The 13,444-nt window shown below is 32.0% G+C and overlaps 1 protein-coding gene across 1 annotated transcript in view; it reads left to right on the top strand.

Annotated features, from left to right (window-relative positions):
- Positions 1 to 13,444, top strand: part of LOC134725939 (uncharacterized) — a 40,664-nt gene that overhangs the window by 1,685 nt on the left and 25,535 nt on the right. The window contains exons 2-3 of the mRNA XM_063590282.1: positions 4,098 to 4,176; positions 7,542 to 7,757. Coding sequence (XP_063446352.1) covers positions 4,098 to 4,176; positions 7,542 to 7,757 — 295 coding nt within the window. The remainder of the gene's footprint in view (positions 1 to 4,097; positions 4,177 to 7,541; positions 7,758 to 13,444) is intronic.

Below are 13,444 nucleotides of genomic sequence, written 5' to 3'. Positions count from 1 at the left end.
CGAAATGTGTACTCTATATTTAAAACTAGAATATGTGTGGACGCAAACCAGTATTATGTCGTTTGATCAAAGTAGTATGGAAGGTCTCTGAGTGGAGGTTCTATCCACTAAAAATTTAATCTGGTATGATTAAAACAAAAGGGTCGGTACATGTAAGGTGAGGATGGTTTATTGAAATGAGATTAATAGCAATCAAACTATTTATGTTTTACAATCGTTAAAATATAGATAGAAGAAGAAGAAGTATGAGGGCCAATGAGACAACTCTCCATCCAAGTCACAATTAATAGAAGTAAACCATTATAGGTCAAAGTACAGTCTTCAACACGGAGCCTTTGTTCACACTAAACAGCAAGCCATAAAGGACTCTGACAATTACAGTTGTGAACTATTCAAACGGGAAAACCAACGGTCTTATCTATATAGAAAACGAGAAACGAGAAACACTTGATCATAAGAACCACAAGTTCGTCTGTAGGGACTTGACTTTAATTATAGCCTGTACTTCAGACAATTGGTGTGTGTTCAACTTGATCATTGTAAGGAATAATTAGGTTTTCTTTCTTTTTCAACGTACCTTCTTATTCAAGATGTCTCTTGTGGCGAATTTTCTAGTTGGCAATTATACCACATCTTCTTTTATTTATTTATCAATTATTTAACCGTTTGATTACGACTGACCGATGACCCACTTTGAAATACTTAACCTTATTGAATTATTGTCATTCTATATGTTTGACCTACATAGCGTGTAGTCTGTTTTTTTTAATCTGACTGTTAATGACGTCTTTACACTAAATCTATTGGATGTTGAATATGAAGTTATTGATATTTTAGTCTAAGATTGATGATTTTTTTTTCATTAGTTGTTATTGTATTTGAACTAACGGACAGTAACTGCGAGTACTCTAAGATATGTACTTAGTGTCTTTGTTTTTGGGATGTACATTTTTTTTTTTAATTATTTGAGATATTAAGGTTGGACTTACAAAAAGAGAACAGGGTCACGTTTATGTTACATGATTAGAATTTCATGAATTTAGCAGTAACTATTAGAATTATGATTAAAATTGGAATGTAATAAGTCTAGTATAAATCAGAATTCTGATTTCAGCTACATTTGTAGTAGATATTGGAATTCCAATTGATACAAGCAGGATTCTGGATCCCACTAAATTCCAATGTTTACTGTAACATTCTCACCTTGAAAATTACCAGACAAATCTGTGCAATTTGAAACGTTTAAAGTTCTAGCAGCACATACATTTACAAAACTTTAAAATGCTAGCTGTGTTTCAGATATGTCTCAATCAAAGTACATGAATATTTGACCTTTTTGATGTTTCGAAATTTGAAAAAAAACTACTAATCATGCTTCCAAAGGGAAGACAAATACGAAAATGTTACAATCAAATATATACATGCATACACAAGAACTAAAATTTCACGCAGCGCTGTACAACATTATCACAAAGTAGATGATTTGTCGTATTTAACGTTAATACTTTCAAATTCGTTTAGTTTTTGGTTTAATTTTTATAATTTCAATACAAACGTTATAGGCGTTACATAATTTAAATTATATGTACATGTATAAGCATGACAAATATGATGGATATGTCGATTTTAAAAGAAATACCATTAAAAATAATTGAACAATAACGGTGTAATGATTTAAATTATATGCGATGCAAAGACTATAATTACTACTAAGGTTGTTTAACGACCTTGACTGTTTATGCACTATCATATTCAAATTGAAATAAACCGTAAAATAGTCGACGTGTTTAGAATCAATTGATAGGAAAATTAATTTGTATTTACATCTTTCTAAAAAATCTTTCAGTAGTCTTACTAAAGACCATGACATGGTATTACACGGAACAAAGGAATTAATTACATGAATGACTATTGGTTTATATTTAAAACGAAATATATACTTTCGATCTGTCTTTCTTTTTTGCACGATATTTATAGCACTGGGTCGATGCCACTGTTGGGGGACGTTTCGTCCCCGAGGGTATCACCAGTCCATTAGTCAACATTTCTGTGTTGACATGAATATCAATAAGGTGGTCATATTTATAAATTTTCTGTTTACAACACTTTAAATTTTCGAAAAACTAAGGATTTTCTTATCCCAGGCATAAATTACCTTAGCCGTAGTTGACACAACTTTTGAGAATTGTTGATCCTCAATGTTCTTCAACTTTTGACTTGTTTGGCTGTATAAATATTTTTATTCGAGCGTCACTGATGAGTATTATGTAAACTAAACGCGCGTCTAGCATACTTAATTATAATAATGGTACTTTGATAACTAGTGATCAGTAACATAGACTGACCTTATTAAAATTAGAATTTACTACAGATTGATATGTATTTTAATGTTTGTTGCAGTAATATATTTAAATTATATGAATAAAAAGGGATGTATTATACATTTGTTGATCTGACCGACTTGGCAAATAGGAGAAGGTAAAAATAAAAATAATCATTGTATCTTTTATTTAAGGTTTCGTATTTCTTGTTGTCTCTTAATTCCTTTTTTTAATGATTGATGATCGTTAAAACATAGTATATTCAGGTTTAATCCACCATTTTCTACATTTGATGTCATTTCTTGTCCTTTCGTTTTTGATACGTTTTGTTATATGATTTTGCCATGTGATTATGGACTTTCCGAATTGATTTCCCTCTAAGTTCAGTATTATTGTGATTTTACTTTTAACATCGGCACGTTACATAAATGCATTTAATCAATACGGGTACACTACAATTTATGGAAAAATATACATGTGTAGTTACATTGGCATACCAATGAGGTTGTGTGTACTCAGAATAAAAAAAAAATGTTTGCCAAATAAGCAATATTTGTCCTTTGTACATTGTACATTGACAATTCAATTGAAAGAGTTGCAATGCCTTACCATAGACCAGTAACTACAACACTGGACGTGCACATATTTTACCGAGAACACGTGTGTTGGCATTGACTTACAGCTCAAACTGTCATAGGTTGACGGAAAGGGATTTCATTAGTTTTTTTCTTCTTTAGTATCTTTACTAACAGACCAGGGTAGTAATCATTGCTGGCACAGATTTACAAATGATTGTTTTTGTCCTGAAAAGAGACGAATCACAACTACATGTATAATCACAATATAAGTATAAATAAACAGAATTGGGGGGCTCCTGGGTATAAATAATTTTTTTTTCTAATATAGGATTTTGCTATATTTTTTTATAAGTGAACTTCATCATATACTTACAAGAAAAATGAAATAGAAAAAATTGGGGACACCGTTCATTTTAGCTCACGATCTGCCTCGGGAAAAAGCATACATTTTTGTTAATGCCTTTTTTTCTGTTGAACTAATAGGAGAAATAGAGGTATTATCGTTATAAAAAAATAACCTAATTACAGAAATCGCTTAAATTTTGCAATTGTTTAGTTTATATACAGCTTATTTGAAAACAATAATAAAAAATAAAGGTTACCGATGAGTAAAAAAAAATATTTAAACTTTAATGCCAAACAACTGGCATTTTTTAACCAATGGGATATAAACATTTTAAAAGTCATTTGGGGCCAAACCGAATCGATTTTTTGGGTTGATTTTTGTACCTTATCAGAAAGTAATAACTAAAAGTGTTATGAATAAAATTAGTTATGAAATAATAAAGGTTTAATGTTTTGCTGAAATTTTTATACCCACGAGCCCCCTTAAAGCATTCGTTCACGAATAAGTGAATCAATTGGCAAACAAAAACAAAAAATAACCCAAATGACACGACATTATTAGAAATACATTGACATGTAGGCAGAACTTTTCACTTTCTGAGATCACCCATGAGAACATACCGATTTAGACTATTTACCTGGTTCGTGATAACATGAATAATACAACGGATGCCACAGATCACATTGCAACTAAAGAACTGAATATTATAAACAAGGATAAATTTCGATAACGATTGAATCGCGATGCGTGGAGCCCTATGGAGATGTAGCATCGTAATTTAGTGTCGTATATAATGTATGAAATACATTTTTTTCTTCTAGCTGATTATCTAATGATTAACACATTTCATAGTTTCAGATTATGTCAAGGCCGCCACCATATGGTTTTCTTGTTATTATTCAGACATTGTTGGTGATTGTAACAGCACAGAGTAAGTATCAATGAAATTGTTCCTAATTAAAACTTGAAAGATGTCAATGTATAAAATTACGGACATTTTCTTAACTGTATAAAAAAATAAGAAGATGTAGTATGACTGCAAATGAGACAACTTCCCATTAGAGAACAAATGACACAAAGGTTAACAACTTATGGTCAATGCATCCTGGAACAATGGGCAAATATTATGTCTCATAGAAAGCTGTGTTATTTGATCTCTTGTGGAGAATTGTCTTATTGGCAACTACAAAATGCAGTTAATATACAAATGAATGTGTCTAAGTGATGATCCATATTGATACTTATGAATAATAATTAAAACAAATTACAAGGTATATATCCATTATTTCAAAATCTGTACATGTACAGCAAAAAACAAAAGCCACACACAACGCAAGCGAACGGCGCTTTATACCAACATTGGTTTACTTGTAAAAATAGTTTCAATAATGTTTTCGCGTATAAAGGGGCGGGTTGGTGAGGTTCTTGGTCGAGGAGTATTTTTAATATATACGAGTCTTTAAATGTTTTGATACACATGTTTTAGGAAAAACTGTCGCAATATCCAATAAAAACAATTTATTAGCAAATCAAATGCATATGATTAAAAGAATCTGACTAAATTGAAAATTGAGAAAATACCGTCTTTTTCGACAATAATCTTATTTTTTGGATTCGAGCGTCACTGATGAGTCTTCTGTAGACGAAACGCGCGTCTGGCGTATATATAAAATTTTGTCCTGGTATCTATGATGAGTTTATTCTTTGAAATAGGTAAACTGTAAAGCGACTTAAAATACAAATCAGATCTTCTGTTCAGTACAGACACATTACTGTGTAAGATAAGTATACTCGAGAACAAAGATTTATCGTGATCAATAAAGCTAGAATAATAACAATGATGACCTATTGAGATATAACCACAAGGTGACACTGTTTTGATTTCTGTCAAAATATTCTCTTTATACTAACTTTTAACTTTTGGTGGGGTTCGTGTTGTTTATTCTTTAGTTTTCTATGTTGTGTCATGTGTACAATTGTTTTTCTGTTTGTCTTTTTCATTTTTAGCCATGGCGTTGTCAGTTTGTTTTAGATTTACGAGTTTGACTGTCCCTTTGGTGTCTTTCGTCCCTCTTTTAACGATTCCTGTCGAAGTCAATCAAACAGTCACATACTTATAAATATGCAAATCCTAATTCAATTGGATGACTATTGTTCAGCTTCAGCATAATCATGCATGCTCTCTTGTTTGACGTAAATGTTCAGTATTTAATTTTCATTAACTAAATCTTTCCCGTCTTTCCTTTTCCGATTTCATTGTCTTGGACCAACTAATTGACACGTGTTCAAGTTCGGAGCAATAAAGATATCATAATGTTCGAATCTTTCGCACCAAAAGTTGCTGTCCCAAGTCAGGAGCCTGTAATTCAGTTGTTGTCGTTTGTTGATGTGTTACATATTTATTTTTCGATTATATTTTGCTCTTCATCTTTTAGATAAGCTTTAGATTTCAGCTATTTTGGCCACGATCATCACTGAAGAGACATGTTTTGTCGAAATGCGCATCTGGTGCAAGAAAATTGGTACCGTCAATTTTATTACTACCACTGGGTCGATGCCTCTGCTGGTGGACTATTAGTCCCCGAGGGTATCACCAGCCCAGTAGCCAGTACTTCGGTACTGGCATGAAAATACGGATTTTTTGTGTTATTAAAATTTGCTGTTACAAAATATTAAAAATTATTATAAATTAAGGAATGTACCTCCCTCATGCAAAGCTCTGATTCCTTTCAGGGATTTGGCTATACTTTTAGAACATTTTGGATTATAGCTCTTCATCTTTTAAATAAGCTTTGGATTTCAGCTATTTTGGCCACGAGCATCACTGAAGAGACATGTTTTGTCGAAGTGCGCATCTGGTGCAAGAAAATTGGTACCGTTAATTTTATTGTACATTAATTAGGTCGTCATTTTTCTCATTTGAAAAAATTACATCTTTTATTTCGGGGTCTTTTATAGCTGAATATGCGGTATGGGCTTGGCCATTGTTGTAGGCCATACTGTGACCTATTGTTGGTAATTTCTGTGTCATATCGTCTCTTATGGATAGGAGTTGCATTGGCAATTAGTCCACATCTTATTTTGTATATCCAGGTTGCTTTGATTCGCATATCGATTTGACATTTAGTTATGTTGCTGTACAGTAAAAGTCTGATCTGATTAACCACTTGAAACTTTGCTTGGGGACAATACATAGTCACATAATTTGCAAATTTGCTGCTTTATTGGCTGCTAGTTTTGACTACTTCTATTCATTTTATATACAGTCAGCAAATAGATAATTCAAACGATACTTTATTTTATTCTTCTTGATTGCAACCTTAAAGGAATTTAAATTCAAATATAACTTGATGGCAACTAACAGTAAAATTTGTATTTCTTTTAACAGTAGCAAATATTTCGAACAAACGAAGTTCAATACTGCGTTCCCTTTTTGTAGCCATTTAGTGAGACAGTAACGTTTACTGATGTGCATGGCCATCCTTGCATTCGTTCATCCTCCTTATCAATCATGGTATAGTTCTACCTGAAGAAATTATAAATTTATCTACGATAATATTTACAGCTATGCTGGCTTAGGAATGGCTGTGGCAAGGATTAATTAAAAGAATTAACAGTCTTAGATTGATGTCTGAAACTCTGACATTGTTTTACATGTAGCATATATCAACCATGTATGAAATTGCTGTTAAAAAACAACATCTTTTCAGTTGAAGTGTACTACAATGCGAAATTTTGTACACTGACGGTAACTTAGAAACATAGCTGAAATGCCAAGAAAAATTAGTGTACAACATCGCATTTTGTTTTTCTTTTTATGTGCTTCAATGCAACAGTTTCATTCAAAAAAACTTATTTGTTTTCATATTTTGAAAAAATCAAAACTAGTTACCTCTCAAACTGTAGGGATTTTCCTATTCAGAACAAAACATTAAATTGATTCGCCCCCTATAAGAAAAATGTAGGTAGTAAAATAAACGTAAAATAGAAAAGTATTAGGTCTTCATCTAACGTACTAAGTATTTATCCGAAATGACTAAATTCTGAAAAATAAAATTCCAGTTGTCTGCAAGGTTTTATTTAGAGTAAAAGATGTAGATATAAAGCTTTCATAAAGCTCATGGTTACTAGTATATTATTGTACTGCCTGAGTTTTGTTGCATTTTATGAATCTTAGACTTTTACATGTATGTAGAATAATTATTTTCTCTGTCTTACATCATTACTGAACTTTTTTATTGCCACCATTGTTATAAGACGACAACTGACAATGTAATGGATCTTCATTGTTTTCAGCAAATCTTGCTTTAAAGGGAATGGTGAAACAACAAACAACGCTTACAGACGAAGATGGTACACACCATGCAAACTTAGCAATAGAGGGACCTGCAAATAATAACTGGAAAGATGGGTGCTCATCTACAGAGGACGGACAAGCAACAGCATCTTGGACTCTGACTCTACCAGAAGTAGCATTTATTACTATTGTGAGGATGTACCTTCGTAGTGACGGTTAGTGTCAATTTCAAGGAAAATATGACTAACAACAAGTTCTCTAATTTAAACAAATTTTTCGCTATGTATTCTTAGATTCAGGTAATTATCCAAATACATTCTTGAAAAGGCGACACAAGGCTTTTCCTTGGTTTTTATACAAGAAAAATGATGTGGTAACTATCCCCTCCTTAATCATCAAACAATCATTTTTTTTAAAATTTAATTGGATTAAGGTATTAAAAGATCATGTTGGTGTGCTTCACACGCATACTTACATCATAGATATGTATCTTTAATTAGGTAGAACTAGACTGAGTGATACTTTTCTTCCATTTAATTCACTTTAAGTTTTCACCCTTAAGGCTCACCAACATTTTGTTTACCTTTAACTTATAACTCCATTGTCACAGTGTTCAAATTCATATATATTGTTTGATGAAGGAATTAAATACCGCTATAACAGTTTACAATTAATTTCGAAACTAATTGTTCTCCTTCTTGTCGACTTGTTCTGTTATTCATGATCATCCTTGGTAGGCACAATACAGCAACTTTCAAGAAAAAAATAATGAAGCTATTGTCATTCTCTCAATTCACGTACTGCTATATAGATGATGTCCTTTTACTGAATAATTCAATATTTGTTTACTATATATATGATGTCCTTTTACTAAATAATTCAATATTTGGTTTAAAAGCTTAATCTTAGAACTTAACAGGACGAATACCACCAATACAATTGAATTTGCCACATATCTTGAAAAGCGTCTTAAAATTGACAACGATGGTAATTGAGATAGCAAAATGCTTTACCTCAAATTATACAAAAGGAATTTAGCTGCTTTCACACTGAGAATAGTTACTTTCTTTTGAGTATAATTCAAGCAACGACTGCATATGGAGTATATTATGTTGAGAATATAATCCAAATTTGACCTTATATCCCCTGTATTTACGTGTTATGTTTATGACGACACTTTGTACGTTTGTAATGACACCTTAGATATAAATTTGATCATAAAAGTAACACAACGCAAAATATAGAAACTTATTCGTTTGTTACATTACGTTTTGGTGCCGTGACCAGGATTGTAAGTAAATTGAAAGCGGTTAAAGCAGGATTCAAAAGTGCTGTAACAAGTCTTTTAAGAAAATTTGACGAAGTGCAGGATTTGGAGATTTAAGAATGTACGGAACTGTTAAAAACACTTTTTCAAAAGCAGAAGATTGTTAGCGCCTGGGATGAAGAAATGATACGTTTAACAAAGGACGAGGACGTTGAGGATAAAATTCTACAAACAGTTGATTATAAATTCTTTCTGAATACGAAAATTAGACACAGACGTACAAAATACTCTAATACACCAAGTTCAAATATTACCAACTTGCCTAATCAGTCAACAGAAATAAGAACCAGTAAAGTTCAGTGAAAACACCATATAGCTCATCACAAAAACCATGTTCCACCAAACGTTACGCAAATTCGTCAATTTCCGAAACTCAGCTTACCTACATTTATTGTGTGTTGATGGAATACCGCTCACAAACAATAACTATTTAAAAGCTATAAAATTGTTAAAAGAACGCTATGGTCAGCGACACAAAATCACAAATGCCTACATGCAAGCCCTATTATAACTTCCCGCAACGCAATATACCTTATTCGCCTCTAAAAATTTTACGATAAACAAGAAGCATATACAAGAGGTCTATAATATTTAGGTTGATTGGGAGATTCTTATGGAGCACTGCCCATACCAATAATCTTAAATAAGCTTCCGTCAGCTGTTAGACAAAATAAAGCAAGGGGGAACGGATCCGATAACTGGAAAATAAAAGAATTGAGACATGAGATATTGAAAGGAATCACAATTTTAGAAGCAGAAAAAACTCATCGATGTAGTTATTGAAAATTCACCGTGTACAGCGTCATTTTTGACAAGCGCCAATAAAAGGAATTACCCGCGAATACAATATAGATTTGAAAACCGCCAGAAACGAAGTCCCCGAGGGTATCACCAGTCCATTAGTCAACATTTCTGTGTTGACATGAATATCAATAAGGTGGTCATATTTATAAATTTTCTGTTTACAACACTTTAAATTTTCGAAAAACTAAGGATTTTCTTATCCCAGGCATAAATTACCTAAGCCGTAGTTGACACAACTTTTGAGAATTGTTGATCCTCAATGTTCTTCAACTTTTGACTTCTTTGGCTTTATAAATACTTTTATTCGAGCGTCACTGATGAGTATTATGTAAACTAAACGCGCGTCTAGCATACTTAATTATAATAATGGTACTTTGATAACTAGTGATCAGTAACATAGACTGACCTTATTAAAATTAGAATTTACTACAGATTGATATGTATTTTAATGTTTGTTGCAGTAATATATTTAAATTATATGAATAAAAAAGGATGTATTATACATTTGTTGATCTGACCGACTTGGTAAATAGGAGAAGGTAAAAATAAAAATAATTATTGTATCTTTTATTTAAGGTTTCGTATTTCTTGTTGTCTCTTAATTCCTTTTTTTAATGATTGATGATCGTTAAAACATAGTATATCCAGGTTTAATCCACCATTTTCTACATTTGAAGTCAGTTCTTGTCCTTTCGTTTTTGATACGTTTTGTTATATGATTTTGCCATGTGATTATGGACTTTCCGAATTGATTTCCCTCTAAGTTCAGTATTATTGTGATTTTACTTTTAACCTCGGCACGTTACATAAATGCATTTAATCAAGTATCAATATTCGTCAGACATCTTGCATTTAATGCTACGATATGCACGACACTGAAAAATGCTTAAAAGTTCAAAATTATGAACATAGTTAACAACTATTAAGCACAAGCAATTATGTTTCATTTGCTTGGGAACGCACCACGCAAGTGACTGTAGATCTCAATCTTATTGCCGACTTTGTAACAAGACGCACCATACTACTTTTTGTACCCAAAATACCGACATATCGTACTTTTATAAAACTGTAAATGTAAGTTAAAATTGAATTGTCAGAAAATGCCGAAGATAACTATGAAAGAATTGCCACCGCCACAAGTTTTTATTTATCCACAGTACAATCCCGTTCTAGTGTATTACTGTAAACAGCCGTAGTACCCGTTTGGAGTAAACATTAAGGAATGAATACTAATACATTATTAAACGAGGGAGCACAGCGTTATTTCATGACCGAGGAATACGCCTTCAAACTAGACATGAAGGCAGTACATTTGTAGGTACAGTAGTGATGTATCTTTCTGCGTTTGGTAATACTAATACTAAAGTTCTACACTTACCGAAAGTATTCGTATACGTTTATATAATACAAAGATTAAAAATACCATTTGAACTTTTAGAAGTTCCAGCTACAGCAAGTCCGATCACAACATGCAGTGTAAATGATACCCGATATTGCAAACATCTTGAAGGATAACGAGTAGCACACTCGATCACAAACGAAAAGTTCATCCTGCTCCACAGTAGCATCCGTCGTGTTTCTCATTGGACGTCAAAAGTAGATGTTATGAAGTATTCTTTGATTTCATAATTGGAGATATGTTGAAAGGATAATGGCTACAAATATTTGAACACATTCATTGTCACCTGTGACAAAAATATTCTATAAATGTTAAATACTTGAAAAAAGTAAAATCATAAAAATACTGATCTCAGAGGAAAATCAATTCGGAAAGTCCATAATCACATGGCAAAATCAAAGAACAAAACGCATCAAAAACGAATAGACAAGAACTGATAAATTCCTGACTTTGTACAGGCTTTTTCAAATGTAGAAATTGGTGGATTAAACCTGGTTTTATAGCGCTAACCCTCTCACTTTGATAACAGTCTCATCAAATTCTGTTATATTTACATGATGCGTTAAATAAACAGTCACAATTAATAAAATAGTCAAAATATAGGTACATCAGTCATCATCGTATAACAATCTTAAAAGGAACAATTTAACAGAACACAAAAACATCTACTATCTTTATATACTATAAACTATATAATACATTGATTATTTGAGTGTAGAAATGATTCAATGTAACTTCAACTTTACCAATAAAAACTCTAGATGTAATATCTTCCTTGTAAGCAGCAACTTATACCACGTAAATCAATTTGGAAAAAGAGGGTCTATAAGATCGTATAAAAAGTATCACGAAAATACCTAACAGGAAACATTCAGTAAGGAAACTCCATAAAATCTGACAAATTTAAACGTTGTCAGTCAACAGAACGAGTTAAAACAACTATTGTATTCCTGGATTAGTTCAACTTGGTAATATATACTGTGCATATGTACATGTACATGTGTTGAAAAGACGAATAATTCTATCTTCTATGCGTTGTGTTACTTTTATGATCAAAATCTATACCTAAGGTGCCCATACACACATACACAGTAACGTCATTAACATAAGGCGTAAATACGGTTAACATAACTTTGAATATTTGCACTATTTTCTCAACATACTAGTAACTAGTCCAAGTTTTAATGTACTCCCTTTTACGCATAACTGCCTTTCGCATAGACACTGTCCTTCGGGTTTCAAATTTATTCATCTTATCTGCATTTTTAGTAGCTCCTCTTCCTCTTCCTTGGTCTCTAGCGGATAAAGTTTGACGATCGGGCGAGTCGTACGGCCACTGTTGTTTCTGATAATAGCAGATCTGATTAATCAATCATTTCTACAATACATAATAGGCAATCGTATAATATTAGTTGATAGTTGCGAAGTTAACATAGTTAATTTCAATTAGTTAAAGGTACCGTAGGGACTTGTCAGTTAAGGTTTGAATCCCCGTATTCTCTTTGTTGTCCCTATTCTTTAGTTTTTCAGGGATTTGTTTGTTGTTTTGTATGTTACATTACATTATTGTGGATATTTTTGTAACAAGAGTTAGTTTTACTGTTTATTTTTGAATTATTATTGGCTATTTTACATATTTGCAACGAAAATGATTACATTAAACTTGTCCATTTTTGTTTAATAAACATAGCATAATTTCCTATCGAGGTATGCCTAGAACTAGATTTCGTGCTAGAAATTTCAGGAAAAATACTTATTATATATACATTATATAAGCTCTTTGATCGGGTTGTTGCCTCTTTGACACATTCCCAATTTGTATTCTCAATTTAATTAGAAATAAGTTCGATTATGTCTTCTTTTGTAAAATCAGATAATATTCATAAGCCTGATAATATAAAGATCTTTAAAGACAGAAGTGTTGTGTTACATTTGTATTTTTAACCAACTTATTGTGATCTTCGATTTATTAATGAATCGTTGTACAAGATAACATGGTTATTTAAACTTCTTTACGATACCTTCTAACTAAGACAAATATTGAAAAGACATGAACACATTGTGTCAAGAGTTTTAGTTATGGATATAATGGATAAGCGTTGATGCATGAAAAGCAAACCATTTGCCCTCCGGGCTTATGGTTTCTTTTACTTACAATTATGAATGATGACTAAACAAGCAAACAAGATTACTTCAAATATCCAGTTGAGACATTTCCATATCTATTGAGCATACGTTGCCACTTATAAAACAGTTACTGCTCATTTCCCCACAAGACGTGAGTTAACATCTGGTTGAGGTTGGGTTCATATTGCTTAATGATTGGTTTATTGAAAACTGTTTTTTACTGTTGTTCATCTTAAATTCATATA

Source organism: Mytilus trossulus, chromosome 1 (genome assembly GCF_036588685.1).
Source record: "Mytilus trossulus isolate FHL-02 chromosome 1, PNRI_Mtr1.1.1.hap1, whole genome shotgun sequence".
Taxonomy (NCBI): Eukaryota; Metazoa; Mollusca; class Bivalvia; order Mytilida; family Mytilidae; genus Mytilus; species Mytilus trossulus.
Note: the sequence above shows the minus strand (reverse complement) of the source record. Positions and strands in the feature narration are given on the sequence as shown.